Source organism: Cyprinodon tularosa, unplaced genomic scaffold, assembly GCF_016077235.1.
Source record: "Cyprinodon tularosa strain WSP-4 unplaced genomic scaffold, ASM1607723v1 ctg139, whole genome shotgun sequence".
In the NCBI taxonomy this organism is placed as follows: domain Eukaryota; kingdom Metazoa; phylum Chordata; class Actinopteri; order Cyprinodontiformes; family Cyprinodontidae; genus Cyprinodon; species Cyprinodon tularosa.
In genome coordinates this window covers 213693-239230 of record NW_024038210.1, presented here as the reverse complement: position 1 = coordinate 239230, position 25538 = coordinate 213693, and the positions used below count along the sequence as shown (strand labels likewise).

At 38.7% G+C, this 25538-nt stretch overlaps 1 protein-coding gene across 1 annotated transcript in view; it reads right to left on the bottom strand.

Annotated features, from left to right (window-relative positions):
- Positions 1–17204, bottom strand: part of qkia (QKI, KH domain containing, RNA binding a) — a 94430-nt gene extending 77226 nt beyond the window's left edge. Inside the window, 2 exon segments of the mRNA XM_038278145.1 lie at positions 16790–16834; positions 16837–17204. Coding sequence (XP_038134073.1) covers positions 16790–16834; positions 16837–16933 — 142 coding nt within the window. The 5' untranslated portion in view covers positions 16934–17204.
- Positions 17205–25538: the final 8334 nt, after the last annotated feature.

The following is a 25538-nucleotide window of genomic DNA, read 5'->3' as shown; positions in this document are numbered from 1 at the left end:
CCTGCAGCGCAGCGCCGACAGCGTCACACACATTTTAAAAATATATATTTATAACTACATTCAGGGGATGTTTGGCAGGCGTGAGAATGACAGAATGATTCAAAATCACATATTTTTCTCCTCTCTAATTATCAGGGAATCCGGTCAGATTACAAGAGGGCACCAGTGGCTCAGAAAGATTAATGTCCGGGTCGGTTTTTAAACATCCACTCTCCTGACCTGTCTGCAGTGCTGAATCATAGCTCAATACCAAACCGCAAGAAAAAGAACAAAACCAGTTTTCACACAGTCTGACATCCTTTCAAATGATGGCTACACTCTAATGTCAGTATAAATCCAGCTGTCGGAGAACAAACAGCATCATGAAGACCAAGGAACACAGCAGACACGTTAGGGAGAAGGCTGCGGATGGGGTTAAAGCAGGGTGAGCTTCAAAATGTTGACTTATTTGAACCTTATTTTACCAGGAAATAAATCAGTTTAGACTGTTAACCTCTTTGACGAAATATGTTCTGAAAAAAGGTGCAAACAACCCATTAAATTTCCAAACAAACACCAACTATATTCCTAGGGCATTCACTAAAAGACCAGAAATTAGAAAAGGAGAGACTCAAATGTTTATGTTTATGCCACTATATAATAAATCAAAGCAAGGAATAAAAAAAGAAAAAAAAAAGAAAACAGAAAATAAAAACAAATGTGTGTCACATCAGCCAGTTACTAGCTCTGATACTATGTTTTGTAGAGAAATACATTAGGAGCAAAGATATGATGGCATTTTTCCTAAGATGGCTTTTTATATGTAAATATAAAAATGCTTTAATCCATTTAACAAGCTAATTAAATTAATAATTAAAACTAATTAAAACCAGAGACGTTATATAAAGTACAGCAGTAAGTTGTAAACAGTGAGCCTGTATACGTTAATGCTGGTGGTAAATACGGTTACAGTTTAGCTAAGCTAGGTAGAGAGGCAAATACGTAAATGAGTAGCCGTAATCCAGCTGGGATTAAAAGAATACCTGGTTAAAAAGCGATGAAAAAAATGTGTTAATCTGTACCAAAAAAAACAAACAACTTAGAGTAAATACCAATATATCTGTATGTGTCACTATCCTATGTTTTGATTGGAGGAATGGTTGCTGTCACATTACAGGAAAACAACACAACATTGGATCCTATAAACCCTCCAAAACACGGAAGCCATAGCAGAGCTAATGTTCTGTCACAGTCAGCTAACGTACCCACAGGGCAAAGCAGCCAAGAGGCCTGTAATCATATAATATGGGATATGATGAGATCATATTGATTTGTTTGAATAGCGATGCAATGTTTGACGATATTAAATGAGATTAAATGACAAGTCTGCGACTGTTTTTAAGTGACATATGACATCAAATAAATTGTTAACATCTGCATCGACTCAACATGAACTCTTGCTGGCATTTAAATAATTAATAATCTTCTTAATCAGAAACAATATGAATAGATCACCTGTTCAAACTGACAGGGCAGATGGATGATGTGGATCAATACATTTAGATTTCGGCATCTATGTGATGATATTGTTATAAATTCATATATTAATATGGCTGGACATATTGCTAAACAGAACAAATAGCCATGCACTCCATAATTACAGCTTCTGTGGAAGGATGTCGAAAAAAAGAGTCTTGATTGCAGTTTGCTGGAAGCAATGAAGGAGATAAAGCAAACAGGTAGAAGAATGTGCTCCAGTCAGATAAGCCCAAAGCTGAACCTTCTGACCGACAAGCAAAACCAGAGCCAAGGGTGTGGAGGAAAAGCAACCATATCAGTAGGATCAGATTTTAGGAAAGGTGTTTGTTTTTTTTTTTGCAGCAGAGAAGCTGGTGGGAGTTGAACATTAAAAGGGAAAATGGATTAAGCTACACATAAGGAAATCCTAAAAAAAAATAAAATACTTTTCATATCAACTATATGTCTCTCCACAATTGAGATGATGTTAGTCGGCATCAAAGTTATAGACTTCATTAAGGAGTTGGGAAAGAAGACAAACAGGTTACACAACAGAGTACTTGTCTGAGTTCATCCTAAGAAACAAGCCAGGCAGGTTGGGACCTGTAAACACAATCTGGAGTTCCCATCAAACCGACAGTCGCCATCCCAGGCGTTAGGGTAACTAACACTGAAATCACAGCTGGTGTTGTGTCTTAATGCCTGTTTTTACAGCCTGCTTGGTCCTTTCTTCAGAAGTCTAAACATTAGAGCCTCTTGTGGGAAAAAATTAACAATTGAGAAAAACATTAAAAAGACTGTTCACGTGGCTGGCTGTCAAATAAGCATGCTAGAGATTAGAGACGGAGAGAAACTAAGGAAAAGGTCAGGCTCGGCCATCTAACATCAGTTTGCAGATAAAAACAAGAACCAGTTCATTGAAGATCTGTTTTTATCTCTTGAAAATTACCTTCATCAGCTGTTCCGTCTGCCAAGAAATGATGAATGCTGTTTTTAGATTAAAAAAAAAAAAAGGACGGAAGTGTCATACCTCCTGGGTCAGAATGCTAAAGAACAAGAGGAATCAAAGAAGCCTTCTCGCTGACTCAACTGTCATTAAACATGCTTTTACCAGGCTTAAGCTTTTAAACATTGATCTGCCTCAAAGCACTTGGGTGTGAGGGCTTAACAAATCTGCAAGCGCATATATGCATGTACACAATTACAGCCAGTGGGAGCAGGCGCCTCGTCGCTACTAACTGATGTTTGAGACTGGCGATGAGTGAGAGCAGAGCCGAGCAGATGCTAAAATCCCTGAGCATAGTTACTGAGAGCTGGGCTGATGCAAAGCGACAGACCACGTTGCAGGTCTTTAATGTCACCACTGGTCCTCACATGAAAGGGGGAATGTTGCCCCAAGGCTGGATTTTTGCCGCACAGTCGAACATGTACAGAAGGAAGCTGCAAAGGGGAAAAACAATTCAAGGCAATGGAAAAAAAAAATCCAAAGAAGCAGAAGATGAGAGAAGAAAATGGCATGACGGAAAGGACAAGAGGGTGATGGGAGTGGTGGAGACACCAAGCTTAAATAAATAGTGAAGATTAAGACAAAGCCAGGGAAAATGAGTCAATCCGGCAAGAGGATCCATCCTGATCTTCTCCTTTCTGGTCCCCACAAAAATTAAACAGCTCTTGTATTGACTGCTGCATTATAAACAAGAAAAGAAAAACACATTGAAGGGGGAAAAAATATAAAGAAGAAAGGAAACTAAACGTGTGTCAGAGGTAATCAGCCCAAGCTTTTACAAGGTGAGGAGGGAGGAGTAGTATCAATAAAACCAGGGCCTGGTTCATCAACAGTTTTGGTTACTCAATAAAAACAAATTTGCAGGAAGAACATCCAACAACAACAGGCTAAACTTGTACCACAGGAGGAGAAGGAGGGGAAGCAAGGCTAGAATGGAAGGTTGAGAAGGAAGATTAAAGGGGACAGAATGAGACAAGTCTCTCTCCTAGCAGACTATTCTTCACCTTAAGGTGTCAACAGCAGCTGGCAGTTTCATCATGCCCACACCTGTCCCACCTGCTGCTGTCCATCCACAGCAGCAGTTAAATTTCTCTACTTTAGAAGAACATTTTATAAAATAAGTTGAAACACAGAAGAACTAAAAACAACAACAAGCTACCGTAATAGGCCCATCTGAATCTGCAGCATCTGGAATTAACTACAAAAAGGACTTTCTACACCGAGCAAGGGTATTCTACATGACAGAGCAACACGGCATAGCGTGAAACATTACAGACAACTCAGACAGTTCAAAACGTTAAAGAGTGTTGATAAAGAAATATTGGATGGGTTGTAAAGCAACTTGCATAGCTGATAAAATAATTAGACTGGAAACCTGTTGCACTTTAAACAGACGCATCTTATAGATTGCTATGTGATTATCAACCGTCACGCATCGAAAAGCAGTAGAGTTAATTGCACATTAAGTTACAACAGAGTTCATTCACAACACTAAACAGGCAAACAGATCACACTAGCGTGCCGACCCAATACTAATTCAATATGTTGATTTGGCAGAAAAATAAAAGCATTAATGGGGTCAGCTGGAGCTAACGGTGCGTTGCACAGTGAAAACACCAGAGACACGGATGTACACATTGATTCAGACATTTCTGATAGCCAGTTGTTAGAGTCGGGCATGAGGTCTGGAGAGTAATGTTGCAATCAGGGATGCAAAGATCAGGCTTTTCTGCTTTTCTTTAGCTGCGAATTCTGATCAAGGCATTTAATGAACAGAAACAATAAATCTTTAAGAGCCAGTGAAGATTCTCAGTTATACAGGTCAAAATACAGGTTATACAGGTCAAAATCATTCCAAAAGAAAATTTAATTTTTTTTAACTGAAATAGCTTCCTGGACAGGAAGCGAAATGTCGTAAAACTTGGAAACAAAGTCCAGTGGATTGTTTTTCCATTTTCTTTTTTTGCAACTTTAACTATAATTTCCCCATTGTGGGACACTAAAGGGATTTTCTATTCTATTTGACATATAAACAGCAGCAGAACTCTAAGCAAAATCTGATGAATGAAATCATTTGTGCAATGTGTATTTTATTAAGCAAGAAAAAACAACTAAATGTACAAATGTTCCTTCAAACTTCAGAGTGAAGCACAAAGAGATACAATACAGATAAACAAACATCCCCTCAATCAATCTTTGCTTTATAAGAGAGTATAAAGAAATAATAGGTCATTCCAATTATTTTATTTTATTGTGTTAGTTACTGATTGATGCATTGAAGTTGCACGGTTGTCAATCTTGTCAGGTGGATTCCAGTAACTGACAATCTAAAAGCAAAATCACCAACTACTGTTTCGCTTGCAATATCTTCAAAACGACTCACTGAATGCATTCCAAGGTGTGTGCAGAAACCAGTCAGGCTTGATATATGAGCCCGATTTATCATATTTATTCAGCGTAAAACTTGTCTCCAAATACCCATCTTCGTATTGGGTTTAAGAGATACAGCGCTTCAGGCTGGTAAAGCCAAACAATCTGTCCTTTAAAACCAACGGGTTAGGGTTATGTTGCAGCCAAGAAAATACTCCAAAGACAAAATGTATAAGTAATAAATGGAGCCTAGACAGAAGTTCAACTGAAGAAACTCATTGCTCTCCTACATCCACCTGTGACACAGCCAATCATCTTTGAACGACATCTTCAAGCCAATCGGCATAAAAGTTAATCTTAAAAGGCCTCCAATCTGCCCTTGTCTGCTCCAAGTGCGCAGGTGGTGGATTTGCTGTCTGACTTCATTCAGATGACCCCGTTTCAACCCACCTCAATCATTGCAGCTAAAGCTTCATCAGAGTTTCATTCCTCATCACATTTCAACCAGTTCAGCAGAAGACCGCCATTTTGAGCCTGGTTCTGCCAGAGGTTTCTTCCCAATGGGGAGTTTTTCCTCTCCACTGTCACTTCATGCTTGCTCAGCTCATCATGGACAGGTTCTCTCAACCTGTGTTATCCAAGCTGGACTTCCATCTTCCAGGTCCCTGAGCGAAGCTCTAGCATCAGCTCATGCAGTCCATTGGATCTCCCCATAAAGCTCAGCATACCGTCTCGCTAACCAGCAGTCTACAGACTGACCAACTTCATCTATCTCCACTCCACCACCAGTTTCAGGCCTGCTATGTTTCCTGCCGAGGTCTGAATGGAAAAGACAAAGTAATGTATCAATAAATTTTTTTTCTCTTTGTGTGGGTTTTTCAGATTGAAATGCAATGACTTGTTGACAACTCTAAGAGGAGAATGCTTGTGTGCATACTTCTGTGAACTTGCTGGAATGCTACAGTGCGCGTGTCTGGCCCATTAAAGCACAAAAAGCCATTGTGTAACATTTGCAGAGGACACAGAGGCCTGGCCTGTGGAGCTGAGGAGGGGGTCAGTGGCCCTGTTCATATCTAACCAGATGACCTCATTCACAGAACAGAAATCCAACTGCTGTGCATCACACAAGCTGTCCTCCCCTAAGCAACCTTGGTTGCCATTTTTTTCCCCGCAGTCGACACAATCGATTGGCAGAGCGGTGGTGAGGGTCACATACGCACTAACCTTTTAGTCGACACATTCTTTCCTCCTAGTTATCTGTGAAATGGTAACATCACTCCTTCCTGTTTCATTCATGGGCTAAAGAGGCTCTTTGTCGGACTAATCAAAGCCTAATCACACAACACCAACTATTGTCTCTAATCTCCAACCTCGAGCAGCGATCAGGACACACTGACAAATATTAAGTGTTACTACAAGCATGACAGCCTTTAGTAATAAAAGAACAGACACAGAACTGGTTTGCTGGCTGTTGCAAAATCCTGACTTCATTCATGTGCTTCTGTTGTTGCAACTGCTGCTGCTGCTGCTGGGTGTGTTGCATGTGGGCATAAATTATGCTAAGTGAACCATGTTTTACATTGGAACACAAGGAGTGTGAGGCAGAAAGCCAAAATAAAATTCTGTTTTGCAGATGTAGCAGGAGCTGGGTTAGAAAGCTGGGTCTCTTTGCAACTGGAACACATCACTTAAGTTTATTTTAGAAAAGTTTAAACATTCAAATACAAAGAAAAAAAAACAGCTGGGATAGAAATGTTGTTTGGAGAAAATGTCCATGAAGAGTGGAAACTGTTCAAAATGTCTCAGAGTTACATCGGGAGAGTTTGTTGCTTCTCACTTTCTGGGCACCACTGAAGGTTTGAAGAGAACAACCTGCAAAGCTGCAAAGAAACAACTCAAGCAGATTGCATTCATATTTTCTTCATCAGCCATCCATCTTATCATAATAAAAAAAGGGAGAAAAGAGAAGAAAAATCCTTCTAACCATAAACAAAACTGACTGGTTATTTCAAAGTGGATTAAAGAATGGATTAACTCTGTGGTCTAGAAATAAGAAGCTCAAGCCAGTGTTTTGTTTATCTAAACAGCAAGACAATATTTTACAGACTCATGGTGGGTAACCTGTGACTAAACGGCACAGAAGGCACTAAAACTAAAACCCACACAGCAGTGCCAGCAGCACAGCTCTGCTTTAGTCTCTTCACTGCAGTATCTCAACGTAACCTGGAATCCAAGTCAAAGCTGACATGAAGAACTAAGATCAGAGTTCAGACTGTAAAGAAAAACAGTAGCAGGAGTGTGAGTGCAAAATAAACTGGCCTAAAAGTTCATTAATGAGCTGATGCTGGCATGAACACATGGAGTGCTAGCTTTTACTACGCCTCACAACACTTCTAGCAGTTCTGCTTTTAAACACCAGATGTCACTGTCGAGAAAATCATGCAATGGAGAAGCTGCTGTAGAAGAAGAAGAAGAATAAAGAGGCGGGACATGCCTAGTCTACAGCACCTCCAACTGCATTATGGCGTTACTTTTAGCACATCTCGGGGGTCTGAGTGACATCTGCTAGAAACATTCCTTCCTTAGTGGCATGAAGCACACACACACACTATATATATATATATATATATATTTTTTTTTTTTTTTTTTTTTCCCAGGGGAGTTTACTGGAAAGAATTTGGTGATATGATACATGTGTCAAAATAAGACTTTTTCCCTATGTATCCCGATATCTGAACAAAAGACAGATATATTGGGATTTTTACAATAATATGGCCCTGGAAAACCTCATGAGATCTTGTTGATTTGTTTTGTTAGTAAAGATTTCTAATGACATATTGTGATTATTGAAAGAACACTTTTTTTTTTTTTTTAAAAAGGTCGGACCTGGGGTCTGGTAATCATTTTATATTTCAGCTTTACCAGGAGAGAAAGGATGCCATTTAATTTAATCTTCTAATACTACAAAGCTCTTCTTTAAACTGCATTTTCGGTCCATTTAATAGTCTTGTTTTTCAATGCAAGCATATTTAAGAATGCTTTAAAGCAAAAATAACTTTTAGCCACCAGGGGCGCAAAACTTGAACTTCTAAGTACAGTAAGTGACAGTGCTGCACTGTCGAAAAACTAAAATAAAATAAAAAAACACAAAATCAAACGGTCTCCCCCGGTTTGCAACCTGATAGACAACTTTAGACAGGTTTAGGAAAGTTTGTCTCCTTGAATGAGACAATGCCTAATCAACCCCTTTGTATTAAACCCTTCATTAGAGAAACAGAGATATTTCCCTGCTTGTGCCCCTTTCTCCAGCTCTACAATGTAGTTAGCAACATTTAAACACACTTAAAATCTTCTGTGTACTGAAAAATATAGAAAGTTGCATTAAAAAGCAGTCGCACTAATGCACTTTCAGTCTGGAGGACTTTCACGACTTGAAGACTGAGCCAAAAGACAGTTAAACTTCCAGCCCATTAAAGGCACATTGAGTTAGATCGAAATGAAAGCAGAAATTATCACTTTATTACCAAATCATTTATAATGGCTTTATGTTGGGGTTAATGCTCTGAAAAAAAATGTTCCATATTTCTGTGTGAATATCTTTACATAAATCCTTAGAAGGAAATCCCGGTCTAAAGACACATCCACCAACATTGACTAATCCTGAATTTGCCTCTGGAGACACCACCCTTTATAATATATAAATTAAAAGTTGAGTGTAATATGAAACCTTGACAGGACTTTTATTTTTACCTTCAAGTGGAATCATGATTCATTTTTTTGGAGCCATGATGGAAAAAATTATTCTCAGATGGTGAAACCAAAGAAGAAGTTGAAATACTTCACTGTGGCACTCATGCTAAACTGAGCTAAAATGCTCTCTGAGTGTTTGTGGGGTAAACACACATCAGGCTGGAGGTTAAGTGTTCTGACTGTGCTCCTGGTAAAATTCCTGAGCCGGCTGCCAACGCTCGCCTGACATTCCTCCTCTGAACGGAGAGAGAAAATGAATGCAGACTGGTGGGCGAGGAGGAGAGGAACAGAGGGAGCATTCAACATTTTTTTTTTTTAGCTCTTATGACAAACTGGGTAAATCCAGGAAATGCTGGTAAATACTGCAGATTTTATTCCAGAAAAAAAAAAACTATTGTCAGACAATATACCTGTTGTGACAGCGCAGAAACCTACAAACTACAGTGAGAGAAGGAGGGAATGGGGGCAAAAACTACACAAATATGAGTGGGAGAGCTATTTGAAGCACTCAAGGAATGTAGCCGGGTGGGGTGAGCACTACTCACAGAGAAACACTGTTTAACTTCTTTATTCACACAAATGTGTTAATGGAGGTACTTGATGAGAGATGATTCATGATTTAATCTAAATAACTCAAAGGAAATCTAAAACAGAGACATCTCAGTGGAACAGAATAACAGAAGAGGAGCTTTTGTTGTCACCTCAGTGAGAAAAGAGCTCCCTCTCCCTCTACGTCTGTGACACAGAAAAAAAAACAAACCGCTGACTTGTCTTCCCTAGTTTTTCCAGCCTGAAATGACCGTAACTTCCCGTAAATGCTGTTGTCATTGGCAAATAGGCTGTACAAAACGGCCAGAAAATGGGTTTGAGTGGAGCGCCACGTTAAAAAATAGAAACGAGTCTGAGTCAGGGGAATGTTGTAATAGAATGATTGCAACATCCTATTCAACATCTTCCTCTTTAACCTCGTTTGTCATTATGTAGTAAACACTCGGAGCTATGACTCCCACTTCAGCGCACAACAAAATACCGTCAGGAATAATCCCCCTGCACCCAGGTTACCTTATCCTCATCCTCTGTTAGTTTTAATGCAACCGCTCTGCTTTAAATGCTTCAGGGGGAAATTATGGGAGATAAACTTGCTCCTGCAATGTGCCGTTTAATGGGCAGCAGTGTATAGGGGACGATGCTAAGTGTTAGTGACAGTCAGATAGTAAGCAACGCAAGCGGTTGGGGCAGGGCAGAAGACAGACAGAAGGCCAGGCAGAGGCAGCAGTGATAAGGAGGCCCAGCACTCACGGGATTGAGGCCTGAGATAAGAGCCTGGAGCTGTCGTTGGATGACTTTATCATATAGTATCCCAGATAGGAGTGGCCTGGTCAGAGCAAAAGGAGTTAAGATGTTCTAAAGTTTGAGTCAAAACAGAGACTAGAGATTAGGCTGAAACTGTGGTGAGGCCAACACGCAAACAAACAAGAAACACTGCATGCGGCTGTAAAATGTCCCGATTAGAGTTCAGTGAATAGTTGAGTTATAGACATTAACCATGAAAGAAGATCACATCCGAGTTGTGCTCAAGAGTAAAGTAAGAACACATTGGGATTTTCCCCTTGTCCTGACGTTTAAAAAAGCAAATGACTATACGTCTCTTCCTTTTAAGATAGTAAAGGAGTAAAGGAACATGTTCACCAAGCCAATTAGGCCCCTACAGGTGCTGCAGTTTTAACAAGGAACAAACAGATGCTCACTTTAAAAGTCAATAACTGCAACTTCTACTGAACACACACAGATATACTGGAAACAAAACTCAGGGCTGCTTTACAATTTACAAAAACTGTTCCCACTTCAAGGGAACTTATTGTTTTTCTCCTGACAAGCGAAAAAAACAAAACTTTGGGAAACAAGGATAACGCACAATTAGTCTCTCTATCTGTTTAAAGTCTAAAGGAACACGTCATTACACAGAAATATGGCACCAAGTTCACATTTTGTTCAATGAGATACGGAAACAAAACTAGGACTGTTAGCAAAGGATGATCTTTTAGCCATTAAATTTCAGGGCTTTGCATGGAGTAGACAGAAAACGTATATTTATCCTGTTGGCTACAGTTTTACTGTCCTTTTTGTCAGCATTTGGTGTCCTCTGTGACATTAAAATTTCTAAAGCTACAGTAGAAAGCCGTGTTTTCTGGAATTAATAGGGAAAAGTGGATTTTTACATTAATACTCAATATTGGTAAAATGGTTATCACTGCATTCATTTCTTACACTAGGTTTAGTGTTTTTTTTTTTTTTTCCTTCTTTTAACTACTGGAGAGAATTTTAGCCAAAAGATAAAATGACTCACAAAACTGTTAGCATTACAAAAACAACTGTTTATCATCATGGCTTTTTATAGTCTGTTTCATTTGAACTTTTTACTTGAAGACAAAGGCCTTCAAAACATCAAGAAGAGAAATTACTCACTTCAACTGAACAGAAAATGTCTGTCCATCTCCAGTTTGACGCAACTATGCATTAATCGTATATATCTAATATACACCTTTAGCACAGGTCTCTAAAATGGAAGCAATATTTTTCTAAATTCGCATTTATTTTCTTAATTAACAGTTTTGCAATTACACATTTTCTAAACAATAAACTTGAGGTTGATTGTTAAGACGGAGAATCTTCAGCAGCAACTTGAGGTTATTAACACAATCCCAACAGTTTGATAAAAGAAAAAAAAGCTATTTATCTTTAAGTCACGCATAGGATTTTAAGTGATAAATACAAAGCAGGCCTTGCAATCACAATATTACACACATCAATATTGCAATTTAATATAATATACTTCTGCAGTGCAATGCATTGAGCACAGAAATCTCTGCATGAGAAACTTTTTATTGATTTGCTGACCGCCCCTTTAAGGATTTCTTTGGGGTTTGAATACAGTAAGATAAAATAGTTAATTCATCACAATATCTCTGAAAGCAATGCAGTCTGGGAGCCAGTTCTTGTTTCCTTCTCTCCATCCTGATGTCTACCAGGTAGTGAGATGTTCCTAAGCAGATATCTACAGAGTAACCCTCAACATGCTATGTGTTTATAGATGCAGCAGCCATATTGGATACTGAGCCGATGGCTGCTATTGTTGGCACTTCTGAAATATAAAAGAGGAGACTATCAATCCCAAACAGCATTACCAACCTAATTTATCCCCACAAAGGAGAAACTGTGAGGCACCGCATGAGAAGGTGGTGGCAGACAAAGGGACCACAACACAAAGCTCCCTCTCCTGCCTTCACACTGGTGGCTGCAGCTCAGTAAACCATCCCATAGAATGGCTCTTAGTTAATTCAATTCCCGTTTCTAAGTGGTGCCCTGGGAGAGAGCGTGTGAGGAGAAGAGAAAGAGTTGGGAGTTTAACAGGTTTCTTCCTGCAACAGAAGCCCTGGCCTAACACCCCCAGATCCCCAATCCTGTCCGTCTTTATCTGTGTTCCTTCAACTTTAAGCAGTGTCTCGCTCAGTGAGATGTGCTCAGTCCTGTTAGCTGCTAAATTGACTTGAAGTCAAAGGCTGGAGGAGCCTACCCCACCTTAATACAGCAAAGCACATTAGGTCATCCTAGCTAGATAGGAGAGCTGCTTGAAAAAAAGGAGGAATCCTCAGAGAGAAAAAAAAAAAATCACAACAAATCAGGTGAAGACTTTTAGGATTCTCTCAGCACAATCTGTTCCCTAAACAGATTTTCCCCAGAGGACCGTTTCTCTGCCGCCGCAGTGAGCAGGCAGACAGTTTGTTCTCCAAACGCTGACAGCTCTCCCAGGACTGTCCCGGTAAAATCCTGACGCAGATTTAAAACTGTCTGCCGCCGCAGACACAAAAACAGGGAACATTTTCCGCAGTGGCCAAGTCATGTTGTGGTTCCACGAGACTCGGACAGAGAATGTGTCATTCAGTCTGCTAAACCAAACTCAGACAGGCCTCTCTATGTGGCTGAGTGCGGCGGCCTGAAAATGGACGTCTGGCCACTCATTTAGCAATGTTATCTGAATTTAACCAAAACTATTCCTGTTTCCATACAACAAGATTAAATGAAAATCATAAAAATAAAATTTTTTGGATGTCTGAGTGATAGTGATCGGGAGTTCCCTTCAGACTTGATCAGCTACTTCTTACTCAAATTAAATATCCTCTAATTCTGCAGATAATTTTTTCCCCACTTGGAGCTCTCCTAAAGCTTCTACAGATGTCCAGATTAATGTGATTATATTCATTCTAGCCAACTGAGACGCTAACCTATTGTTTCTAAAAGAAGACAAAGCAAAGGACCCTTTCCAAATGAGCTACAATATCTTAAATTAGTAAATGCTTCTAATTTATTCCATATTCGGTCCAATCCGCCTCTTTCTTAAGTGCTCTGCTGTCTCAAAACAGGCTGCAGCACTAGATGGTTTATAGTCCGTCGAAAACTGCCAAGAAAAAATATCCCAGTTTGAAGCAGCTAGTTGGCAGGCAGCCCGTAAAGAAAAAGAAAATATAAAAAAGCCTTCACAGCAGGTGTCACCCCAAGGAGATGAACAACTGCAGCGCAAAGGGATTTCTTAGGAGGCCTGTCAATCGGTCAGAGTGACCTTCAGGGACCACATGCATATTGGGAAAGTATGGAGGGGCCACGCACACATGCCAGCGGAGCAGCCATCGCACACAAGGGTGGTGTCTGCTTTCTTCCACTATGGAAACAGCTGTGCAGACATGCAAGAAATGCTGGGTGGGTGAGGGAGATATGCAGCTGTCGTGAGATGGGACGGACCGGGGGGGAGGGAAGTCAGAGGTGCTGCTAGACTAGACTATTAAAGACCGTCTTTAATAGTCTACGGATTGATGGTCGCATCCAAACATGCAAACGATGCGTCAACCAATCTGAGCACTCACGGCATTTAGTGACCGCCAGCTTTGATTGTCACCAGAAGGGCTGGGATTATTTTTTGTGTTTGAATTACTTCAGTTTCCAGTAGCTGACCTAATTTCAACAGGTTTTTAAATAGCCGCAGCATTATTTGCCATTTTCACAAAGCGGTTGATTTTATTGAGATAAAGCAGTTTGAGAAGCACATATACCACAAACACAACAAAGGAAAATAATTGATAACTTTCAAGAAACTACTATTGCAAAAATCATCACAACAGCTATTTTCTCTTCTTTAATAGAGTAAACTGGACACAACAGACTGATACAGGGTGTAACCTGTTTACATGTACAGAGGACAGGCCGAGTGATCAGTCTGACCCCAAAAATTCCCACCTATAAGTAAAGGCTAAGAGTAAACAAACCTTCAAAAAAACACATACCAGTCAAACAAGCTGCACTGAGATGACCTTCATCTCACACATGTGATATTTGGCAGTAGGGTAAAGTTTGGGCCGCTGCCGTGGAAACAATTGCAAACCTCAGAGATGAGAGTTTAGGCGAGAGAAACTGGGGCTGAAAGTTGCCACCAGTTTAATTTTCATTTTCTGCATAAAACGATCAACTTCTACACCGTTCATAGCACAAAGGAAGCAGAATGTAGCCTGTTAGAATAGAGTTTGACATTTTTGGGGGTCATATTCTTTATACGGTTGTCGTGAGTTTTTCCATAAAGGAGGTTCTTTCAGAGAGAAGGCAGGGAAGTGAAAACATTTTCTACATTGCATAAATAAAATCTCCTGACCACTCTTGAGCAATGAAAACAGTTTCTCATTTCCAGGTTAGCAAGGAGTTGCACTTCTGGCATAAAAAAAAAACATTTCCAAAATGTTAAAGAAAAAAAAACTAAAACCATTAGAATAAGGTAGAAAATATAACACATCTTACACAGACATGAACAGGCTTAAAAATCACGTGATCCCCTGCAAAAAAAGAAACCTCTAAAAAGAACAAAGTTATTCAATCCAGCTTCTTCATCCCCAATCTAGATTATCCGAAAAGCTCCTACTTAACTATAAAAGTCTGAACACACACATGGCATAAACAGGTAGAACCATGTAAACCCTGCAAGCTAAAATATGAACCAGTGAAATTTTCCTCCAATATTAATCAGATCACTTTTAAAAACATTGATTCACTTTCAAATCAGCTCGATCTAGAAAAGCTGGTTTATAAACACATTTTTATTGACGTCTTTTGCGGCTAAGAGGAAGAGATGTTGTCCATTTCTGTTCTGTTTATTAGCCATCAAGACAAGCAGAAAAAAAATCCATACAGACCGGTTTAGCAACTACATACTACAGGGTGAACTCATCCAGACATGCAACCGAAACCACAAACTATGCGCTTCTCTTCCCCCTCTGGAGTAATCTCAGCTTATCCAAGCAGCTCCCAAATTCTATATCATTACACATTAGGCTTATTTACTGTGAAGTCCAGGTCAACGTGACAAACAATAGGGGGACAGTGGCGCTCTCTAGTGTCCCCTGATTCCTTATATAAACTACAGATCCAACATACCACTCAGAGCAGCTCCTGTTATTGATACCAACAACTGAAAAGCCACATTTCCAGAGCTGAATTGTGACTGTTTGGGGGGATATAATAGAGATCTATTGGGCATATACCTATAGTGATGTTTAGAGAATATAAAAATAAAATTATTGCATAATTGTAAGAAAAAGGAGACCTGGATTATATGCAGCACATGTTTTGCTGGTGAGACAAACGATAAAGCAGATGAGCGAACAGAGGAGAAACTAAGCAGCACCACGTTTAGTGAAAAAGTTTAGATAAAGCAAACCCCCCCAGCCCCCCAAATCACACCCCTCCCTCGCTGCCCATTGTTCGGGCAACAAGCTGCACATTCCACCGCGCTGCTAGTGGGGGACAACTACACCACGCCTGGGCTAAATTAATTCAACTGGAAACGGAAATTAAAAGATTAATCTAATCGGTGACAGGAAAACCACCCTGACTTAGTTTTTAAAGACGTACGTAGCTGAGTTAAGGACAGTGAAGTCAGTGTCCGATTTGAAGCGTGACTAAATGACCAAACTGCGTTAAGAATCTGGTCAAACCTGAACTGAGAGAAAAAAACGAAGATGAAAAGACCCATTTTGAGGCCTGCTGGCCTCTTCACCCTCATGGCTTCCAAGATGGACCCCAATCTACTTTATCCATGCTGGTGCAGATTCCAAATAAATAGAAAACTTTTATGAGCTTTCCTAAATACAACTGTATATATGCTTCAATGTAATAAATAGCTTGACATGTCTTATTTTAGTTGTTTTGTTGATACAACACAAAAATCCTTGTTGAAGCTATTTCTATTCAAGCTCGACATGGTTGAGGGTTTCCACACTAAGTTGATAAAGAAGTAAAAGAGGAGAGTAAATAAAAACATATAAGATTTTTTCTATTTAGACCTAACAAATTAAATACAGCTGAAATATGGTATAAGATATTCTATTAAGATGAGACATTTTGGGGTATGTTATTCTTTATTCTGCATTTTATTGTAAGCTTTCACTACAAAAATAACAAACAAAAATTGAGTTTCATAAATTATACATTTTATTTTGTAGAATTCACGCATGGTTTAAAATTAACTAATTCAATTATGATAAATCCACCTAGATTGAGGTTTATTTTGTTGCAGATTAAGTAAATTCAGATTAGTTTAATGCAGCAAACAGCCCATTAATCTGGCGAAGCATCGAACCGGACACCAACTTCAGCGTCGTGCTGAGAGTTCAGAGGAACGCAGGAGTCTTCGGCTAGCTTCAAATGTGGCTAACTCGAGCTAAACTGTTGAGAAACATGTTAAAATACGCTCCGTCGACAACAACCGAGGACTTCCTAAATACAGCTAAAGCTTTACACATTCGTTTTATCATACTTTTTTAAGCGGGGTCATGTAGTTCTGCTTTCTCCGAGTGAGTCTAGCAAAGTTTTCACCTCGGCAAAACTCCGTTTGCTCCAAAACTAAACTCGCTCGCCGTGGTCTAAAACAGGGCAGAACTAGATTTTTTTATATACTCGAGTGGGGCCATTTTCTTTAAGTTTTGTGTCCAGGCCGCGGCAGACAGGACGGGAGAGCCCCGTTCCTCATCGGGGACACCCGGAGAAGCGGTACCGACATCGGACTGCGCCGTGGTCACGCTCCCCCTTCCCCCGCTCACCTCCCCGCATGATACAAACACAGCTTACCTTCATCCAGAAGCCGCTCCAGGTGCGTGAAGATTCCGCAGAGATTGGCAAACTGGTCATAAGCTTCTTTTCGTTTAATAATTGCATCAAATAGTCTGGACTCGGCCTCGGTCGCTCCTTCACTTCGACCTCTCCGACCATCATCTTTGCGGCGAGAGCGAAGAGTGAACCACCGTGAAAACACAAAATCCTCTTTTTTAGAAAAAGAGAAAAAGGGAAAAAAGAAAAAAAGAACTTGCTGCTCCAATCCCTCGCTTCCCTCCCCCTTTAGAGCAGAAAAAGATTGTGTAAACCCCTCTGAAATTCAGGTTTTAGTTGGTTCTTGTTGTCTGAGTGGAGAGGGGGGCCGAAAAGAAAACCGTTATGTCCCTTCCACAGACTCTCCTTTACGCCGTGTGCGCTCGGGGACGTTCGATTCCACAACTGTAGAGAAGAACCCTCCCCCTCAACGGCCATTGGTCAGTCGTGTTTCAGTAGAATAATTTTAGAACCAATCAACGCGCGCGTAGATATCAAGAGGGCGGAGCGACATCGTATAGCCAAATGATGTACAGATGTTCCGACCAATGGTGTGCGAGTATGCAGCAACGCGCATAACCAGCGAAGTGTTGTCAACACAGAATGACAAAAATTATTTATTTGTCTTTCACGCCGATTAAAGCTAATGGCAGGTTTATAAACGTCCCTAATCGGCTGAAGTTGAAACAAAAAGAGACAGAGGGTGTCTCACTGTTAACTATAAGAATAATTTAAAGAAAAAAAATACAAAAGCTCGAGGAAAAAAGCATGGGGATCAATTATGGAATGTATTCACAATGAGGGAGGAAATCACAGGAAACTTCTGCAGGTTTTTATTTGAGGGAGAATATAACTGATGCACATTACACCTAAAACACCATTACATGGTAACACAATGTGATTGATCATCCTGAAGGTATGATCTTTAACATTATAGTATTAAACACTAGGCAGTTCTGGAATAAAACCTATTAGAAATTGCAGAAGATGTAAGATTTGCTCAGAGCTTCAATGTCCACAAGAAAAGCAGCCTAAAGCAATGGATTGCTACAGATTAAAGTATATAATGCATTAGAATCATTACAGATGGGAACATAATCAAAAAATTGCAGAAATACTTAGTTGCTTTTTGCTCTCTAAAGGTGCAACATTGGTAGAAACATCCCCCATAAAGACAGAAAGATGCTAAGTTTCTATACAGTTTGAGAGCCATGTGTTCTTTTCTAACACAATTATGTGCAACTTTGTCTTAGTCTATCATTAAAATAGAATATAAAGTTTCTGCGTGTCACATGATAAAATGTGTAATAGTAAAATATGTATTATTTCTTTCTTAAAATATTCTCAGAATATAGTTTAAATGTAATAAAGATATTAATAAGCAAGCAAAATGTGACATAGAATTCAAATATGATTTTGTTCCTTATTTGATTCAGCATTATAAAGGTCCCTGCTGCCATAGTTACAACAGTTCGTTTGTGTTGCACACTTTATCTCATAAAGTTCTAATCCATAAAAAATGAAATGTCGTTTATCTTGGTTTAAAAAGCTAAATTAAAACTTTCATGGTAATAATTCATTAAATCTTTTATTTTTATTAAATATTTTATATGACTTGCATAAATAATCCATGTAGTCAAACAGTTAAGCATATAGTATTCCATGTGATTTATTTTTTCTCTTTTTTCCCCAGAATATCCCAGGTTTTGTTTTTTTAAATTACTTGCACTAGTCTCCTAATCTTGTGTAGTGAGCTGGTATGAATAGTCATATGTGGGTTGAATGTGTGTTCAGTCCTTTGCTTCATACATAGGATTTGTGTGTGACAGACATACTGTAGCTCCTCACTTGCCAAGACCAGCCCACGGATAGGAACACAGACTTGTTTATGTGTGAGATTCACTTAAGGTTTGATAAAATGTGAACGGAGTAGGACATAAGTTCCATCTATTTCCTGACAAGAGGGCTATCATATCTAAAACCATCTTGTTTTTTCGTTTGTCTAGGGACTGATTGATCAAGCCTCCAGTGATCAATGTAACCTTTTTACTGGCCTGTCCTTGGAAGCACCTTTTCACATACGCTCCAGAGATTAACATACTGGATCAATGCAATGCATAAAGCTGGTCAGATATTCACATCCTGCTATGATGAAAAACAAGTGGTACATTCTGACAATAACACCTGTTGGATGAGGGGCTCCCGGCTAAATCCTATCCTGACCTTTCCCGCCATTCAAATTGTCCACTGACCCAATGAAGTGTTTGAAAGTGCTGTGGCTACATGGCTGCATGGATGTCAAAACAGCTGCACCAGAACATTGGCTGCAGTCCGTGTGTCTTGTATAATGGAAATTTTCCATTCTATTGATCAGAAACCATTTCTGTCGCATTCTATTGGTTAGCTGTCTATCATCATAATGGACCAGAAAAGATGTATATTATGTGAGAGGCATCTCTTTTACTATCTAAACACATATCCAACCATTTATCCATTTTTTGTCACGTTCTATCGCAGCTGAGGTCGCGAGGGGTGCTGGTGCCTATCTCCAGCTGTCAGAGGGCGAGACCCTGAACAGGTCGCCAGTCTATTGCAGGGCAACACAGAGACAAACAACCATTCACACTCAAACCTAAAGAGAATTTAGAAAACTTAACCTAACTGTGGGAGGAAGCCAGAGTACCTGGAGATAACCCATGCATGCTCAGGTAGAACATGCAAAGTCCATCCTGGGCCGGGAATCAAACCTGGACTCTTCTCGCTGCAAGGCAGCAGTGCTACCTACTGGGCCACTGAGCAGCCCCCCGAACACATATAATTAAGCCAAAATGTATTTGTACCAACTGCAGGCTTTTGAGTAAAGTTATTTTTGTTCAGCCAGTACTGTTTTTCTTGGTTGGAAATGATACAGACCTCTCTTTAAAGATGATCAGACAATATATCTGTGCAATGATTATGTAAAAAACTCAAATCCTTAGCTTTAATTAACATTTAAACATAAAGCCACATGTCCAAAAGTATTTATACCCCTTTTAATCAGTCAAATCCAAATTTTAAAGCCATTCAAATAGCCCATGCTTTTCCAAAGCATTCTAATTACACTGATTATTTGGGAACAGCTTTTTATTGAACTTAACAGGTCAAAAAAAAGGCAGCTTTCTGCAGCATGTTTGTGGAGAGTCATGGCTAAGATCAAGGAACTTAATGAGGTCTGGTGACTGCTCATTGTGGCACCTTTAGCAAACTGGGAAGAGCTTTAGGTGCATATCAGGGTGTTAAAAAGGAAACCCTCCATTCTAAAGAAATGTTGCACCATATTTATTTTGCCATACACTGAACCTTTCCATATAAATGCCCTTTTGCACCATTATTTTAAACTGGTCTCCTTTTACAGTGTTTACATTCATCAGAATATAAACACTGTAGGATAAAAGGAGACTGCTGCATTTTATAATGGTTATGTTAATTTCACTGTTGTAAGCTGTAAGTAATTTCTTTTTGTATTCACTCTGTGTATTAAGAAATTACAATAAAGTTTGTCTATAAGTTCATATCTTTAGCTGCTTTCAAATTCCAGTTGCTACAGTCCAAAGTATTATTGAAAATATTAGATGTTTGGCACTGTGAAAAATCAGAGATGTCCCAGTTTGGTTGCAAGAAAACAGGATACCTGCGCAGGTCAGGAACTTAGTGGGCAGTTGATAAAGAATCTAAGGATCACCAACAAGGCCATACTGATAAACCTAGGCTATACTGGTGGCAGCGTCTTATGGCAGATTGAAAAACTGACACCCCCCACTGCAGGCTTCCGCCAACACACTCTTTTAAGACAAGGCACAAAACGGCTGTTTGATCTTTACATAAGCTCGCCTGAACAAAGAAGCAGACTGTTATATTTTTATTATTCTATCCTGTTTTATGTCGAAATGAAACAAAAATTCTACTATTTTGCCACATTAATGGATCCCTTATTTGGCGTGAAATAAAAGAGTAGCCTTCAACTTTAAGAACACTTTCTCCTCTGTTGACCTGTGGTGGGAATCTACTGCTTTGAGGAGTTTTCTTTGGTCAATGTACAAGGGAACTGATTCACAGTAAACAGCATCAGGAAAGAAAGAGAAATACATCAAGATTCTCAACAACATCAAGTAGTTTGCAGAGAATATTGGCCTTGGGCTCCTGTGGACATGTCGGTTTGAAAAAGGCCAAAAACACACAGAAAAAGCAGTGAAGAAATAGTAAGCAGACTTAGACATAAAAGTTTCAAAGTGGACCAGCCAGATTCCTGACTTAAATCCAATCAATAATCTGGAGGAAGCTGAACTTCAGGGTATTAGAAAGGAAACCCTCCACTCAAAAAAAAAAATTGAGACCATCATCACACATGATTGGGCAAAAATACAATTGGGGACAGTCAGCAATTATTGGAAGATTTGACTGCTGTATTAGACATTGCAGGCTTTTATATGATTTTTCAGAAGGGTTTGAGTAATTTATAAAAAGTCATCTTTTCTTCAAATGTAAATAAATAATTTTTTTTTTGTTGGTTTCACATGCCTTTTATACATTGCCTCATTATCTTCTAAGAGACTCCTGTGGCACTTTAATCAAAACTAAACTGTTAGTTGAATAATAGTAACTAGAAGTTAAATCTGTAAATAGTCTTGATACGTTTGGGCTTAATTGTAGGTTATTCATTGCCACCATTCATTGTGTGAAATGAAATAAAAAAGATTAAAAGACAGAAAGATTTACTGACCACAAGAATGTCATGCAGGCTATAATTACTGCTATGAAAACGCTACGCAAGAAATCAGTTGTAGCCGCTCTGACCCACAGCACAGGCAGCATGCATGCTCCCTTTTTATGTCAATTTAGAGACTAATTCAGCCAACATGGATATTTTTTGAAAGAAGAGAAGCTGGAGTATCCACAGAGAACCCAATCAGAGCAAGCAGCCAAATCATATGCTAGGAAGACAGCAGCTGGGATTTAAACCACCGACCTTGCAGCATTTCAGCACTGGGAGTACCTGCTATGTTGTGCAGCCCCTGTTTTGCAGGGATCCAAACAAACTTGAGTTTGTGACATACTCAATGAGAAGTTTGGTGTCGCTCTCACAGTGTCAACAGCGAAATTACATCATTTTGTTCATGCAGCTCCGTCTTGGGACTTCTCATGACTTCTTTTCAGCACAATGTCTGAGTTGAACTTTTTTCTTGTGGCATGTTGGAAAATAGATGTTAGATTGGTCCGGGTTTGGAAGGATGTTGTTAAGCAAGAATGGTTATTGGGTCGAAAATTCACCCTTTATTTTAAGAACAGGAGCAGAAGATTGATAGCTCAAGGATCAGCCAGGAAACTGTTTTGACTGGTTTATCCTGTTGGAGGGACGGAGGATGCCTAAATGCTAATTGTAGCAGCATTTACTGCTAGCAGTCAACACAGAGAATAACCAAGTACTGATCAGGAGCAAAGGTAATATAAACTTGTTTATTACTAGATCCCAAAACGTTTTCCCATAGTCACCGTCAAAAGTTGCTTTTTTTAAATTTCTTTACAGAATTTACATGTTTACAAAAATAATGTCATAGCAAACAGAAAATATAATTAAGGCATTTACAATGAGCTTTTTGGCCAATGGTTTGGCCAAAGTGTTGAGTGTTTGGTTGAGTGTTCCATCAAAGGTTGGTGGATCCACAAGTTTGGTAATATTAATAAGTTTGATGATGTTTCACTTTTCACTTTTTTCTTAAAAACCTTGTTTAAAATGTTTGCCTCCAGGCAGTTCAAAGCCAGAGACATTGATGAAAGTAATTATAATACACGTGACAATATTCCTATATTTGGAGGAGAACATAAAAGCAACCAAAATTTATATATTTCTCTTTGGTGTCATAGGTCATTCTAAAACAAGAGGTGGTTGCATTTTTTTTCTCCGTAAAATATTGTTATACTTTTATATAAAAGTACATTTAATTTTATTCGTAAAGTAGAAAAAGTTGTTTGGCATAAAAAGAAGACTCAGTAAGTTTTTCACTGATACAACCCATTTACTCAACTCTGCTGCTCAAGAAGAACAAGAAAACAATTCATCAATAACTTATGTATTTACTGTCTTTACTTAGTTTATGATGTCATCTTATAGCAAAGGTTATATTAGTGGACTATAGGGGTATAAAGAACTCAATACAGCCTAACTGATTATGTTTTACCTGTTTCTTAATGTGCTTTTACTTTCCACTGTTAGAGATGGGGCGTTGAGGAGATGGTGGTTCTTGTTTCTTCTTGAAGTCCCTTTTAATTAGAAAAAAATTAATTTCCCTTTTTTTAAAAGGGAAATTTATTTAACAAATTAATAAAAAGTCCAGAAGTGTGAATGAAGTGTTGGTAAGATTTGAGCTTAAGCATTAAGATTTCAGACGACATGCTCTATAACTGGGAAATCATCTTCTAATCTGTCTAAATCACAATTATATAACTTTTGAAAAACCACCTATTAAAACTCAAAATGGAGGATAAGAAGAAATTTAATGTATCATGTACATTTAGAAATCCAGTTAGGGATATAAATTTGTAAAATGTTGTATTTACAACTACTGAAGGTGTCTAAAGTGGTAAGAAGACCAACAGCTGTTTCCCCTGCCAGCCAGAATAGTTTTGTGTTGCCAGCAGTTTTTTTTTTTTCATTTATATAATTATAACACCCTTCCTCGTCAAACAGAATGAAGATTCACTAAGTGAAGGGAAAAGAGCCAGGAAGACGATTCCCCTTAACTTGGAAAAAGCTGGTTGGGTTAATTGTAGACATTCTGAAATATCAGATTTTAAAGCCTACTGTTTTTTTTGTTATGATGCCATCTTACATTAATAATTCGGAAAAAAATACCTTATTTTTTAACTTGTTTTATCTGGTAGTGTATACAGAGCAATATGGCATTTATTTCATCTTAGTAGCAGAACCAGCCTTTTATCAAATACAGCAAACTGGGATCTCCCTGGTGCCATAAAACAGGACCAAAGGAAAACTTTTCCTACCCGAAATTCTCTTGGTGGCTCCACTGAAGAGACAGGGCCATACACTGTAGAAGAGAAGCTGACCACAAAATGGAATACAGAGTAGAATATGTCAATGGGCTGTTTATTTTTATTTCAAATTTCAAATTAATTATGAAAACTATATGTCGGTATGTTTTGGGAAACCGAAGTCAAGTGCAAAAATTAGCAATGAAAGAAAATAAAATATTCATTCCCCCTCCAAGCAGTTTTTCCCTTTTTCCATTTTGCTCATACATACTGTATACTGTATGCAAAATAAATAAAAGAAAATCAGTAGGTTATTTTATATAAAAACTATATATTTCATCTTGCGTAGTTCATATTTTGAATATTCTTGAAGTTGTGTAGCAGACCTTCCATTTTTTCCAGGCGAACCTTTCTCACCCACAGTTTAACCACACCACCGTTATATCTGACCCCGCCCACTATCAGCCCCTGCCCCATTCCACAGTCTGCAGCACAGGGTTATTGGGCAGAGGCGTTGAGAAAACATAAACATTTGCATGTTCCCTCTAAGAAATTTTGCTATCCCCCTCAACAATGTGAAAAATGCCTCCTTTACCTTTGTGTTGCTCTAGGGTTTTATTTTTTCCTGGCTGTGGTGTTCAAGCTGCAGAGAATGGGACTTTCTATGAGTTTGGGAGCTGAGTTTCTTCTGAAGTATGAATACTTGGTGGCAAACAAAGTTTTTTTTCTTGTTCTCGGCACCTTCAGAACATGAACTTATTTCATGTTTTTTTTTTTTTGCAGAGTATGAAACAGTTCAATGATTTTAAAATTTATATTTGTATAAAAATACCTACATGATCTATGGAAATATCACAATTAAATGGGAAAATATAATTGAATATAATAGTGAATTGTTATTTTTGCCTTTACTTTTTTAAACCCTTATGTGTTTCTCTACCCACCATTTGTTCTTTCCAAATTTATTGCATGATGATGTTTAATCACCAATGAGTTCACTAGGAGGGATGTTTGTTTAACCCACTTGCTGAGGTGACACACACAACAGGCAATGACCCTGAGGAGTAGCAAGCAATGACTTTATTTGAATTACGATCGAAGAAGAAATAGCAAAAATATTTTTCACTTTTATTCCTTTTGTGCATCTGTGCATATTTCTTAAAACTACAAGACACATTTTTTGGTAAACCCCTCAAAGTCCTACTTTACTTGTAACCTTAGATAAAATATAGTCATCGGCAGTTTTGTTTGTTTATTGCAAATTATCTTTTCTTTTTTATTAAACAAAGGTTATCAGGTCACCAGTTTAAATGTTGCAGTGAGGAAAATGAGAAGCAGAATTTATTTAGACTAAGTTAACAGTTTCATAAAAGGGACACATTTCCTTTTTTTTCTCTTCACAGAAATGTGACCATGTCTGTCAGCCACTGACAGATCATCAAAGGAGTCAAAGTGGGAGTGAGTGTGTGTTTTCACCTATTACACACTGCTGACCTCTAACACCGGTCACAAGTATGTCTGGAAGCACATTTTGTCTGCAGAATATGAAATTCCAAATTTTATACTGGGTGCAGGTCTTCATGTTGATACCTTTTAAACATTTTAACATTTTATCTCTAAACCCTTGAAAATGTTTTATTGCTTGGAAGTGCAGATAACATAAAATAATTTCATCCATCCATTTTCTGACACACTTAATTCCAAG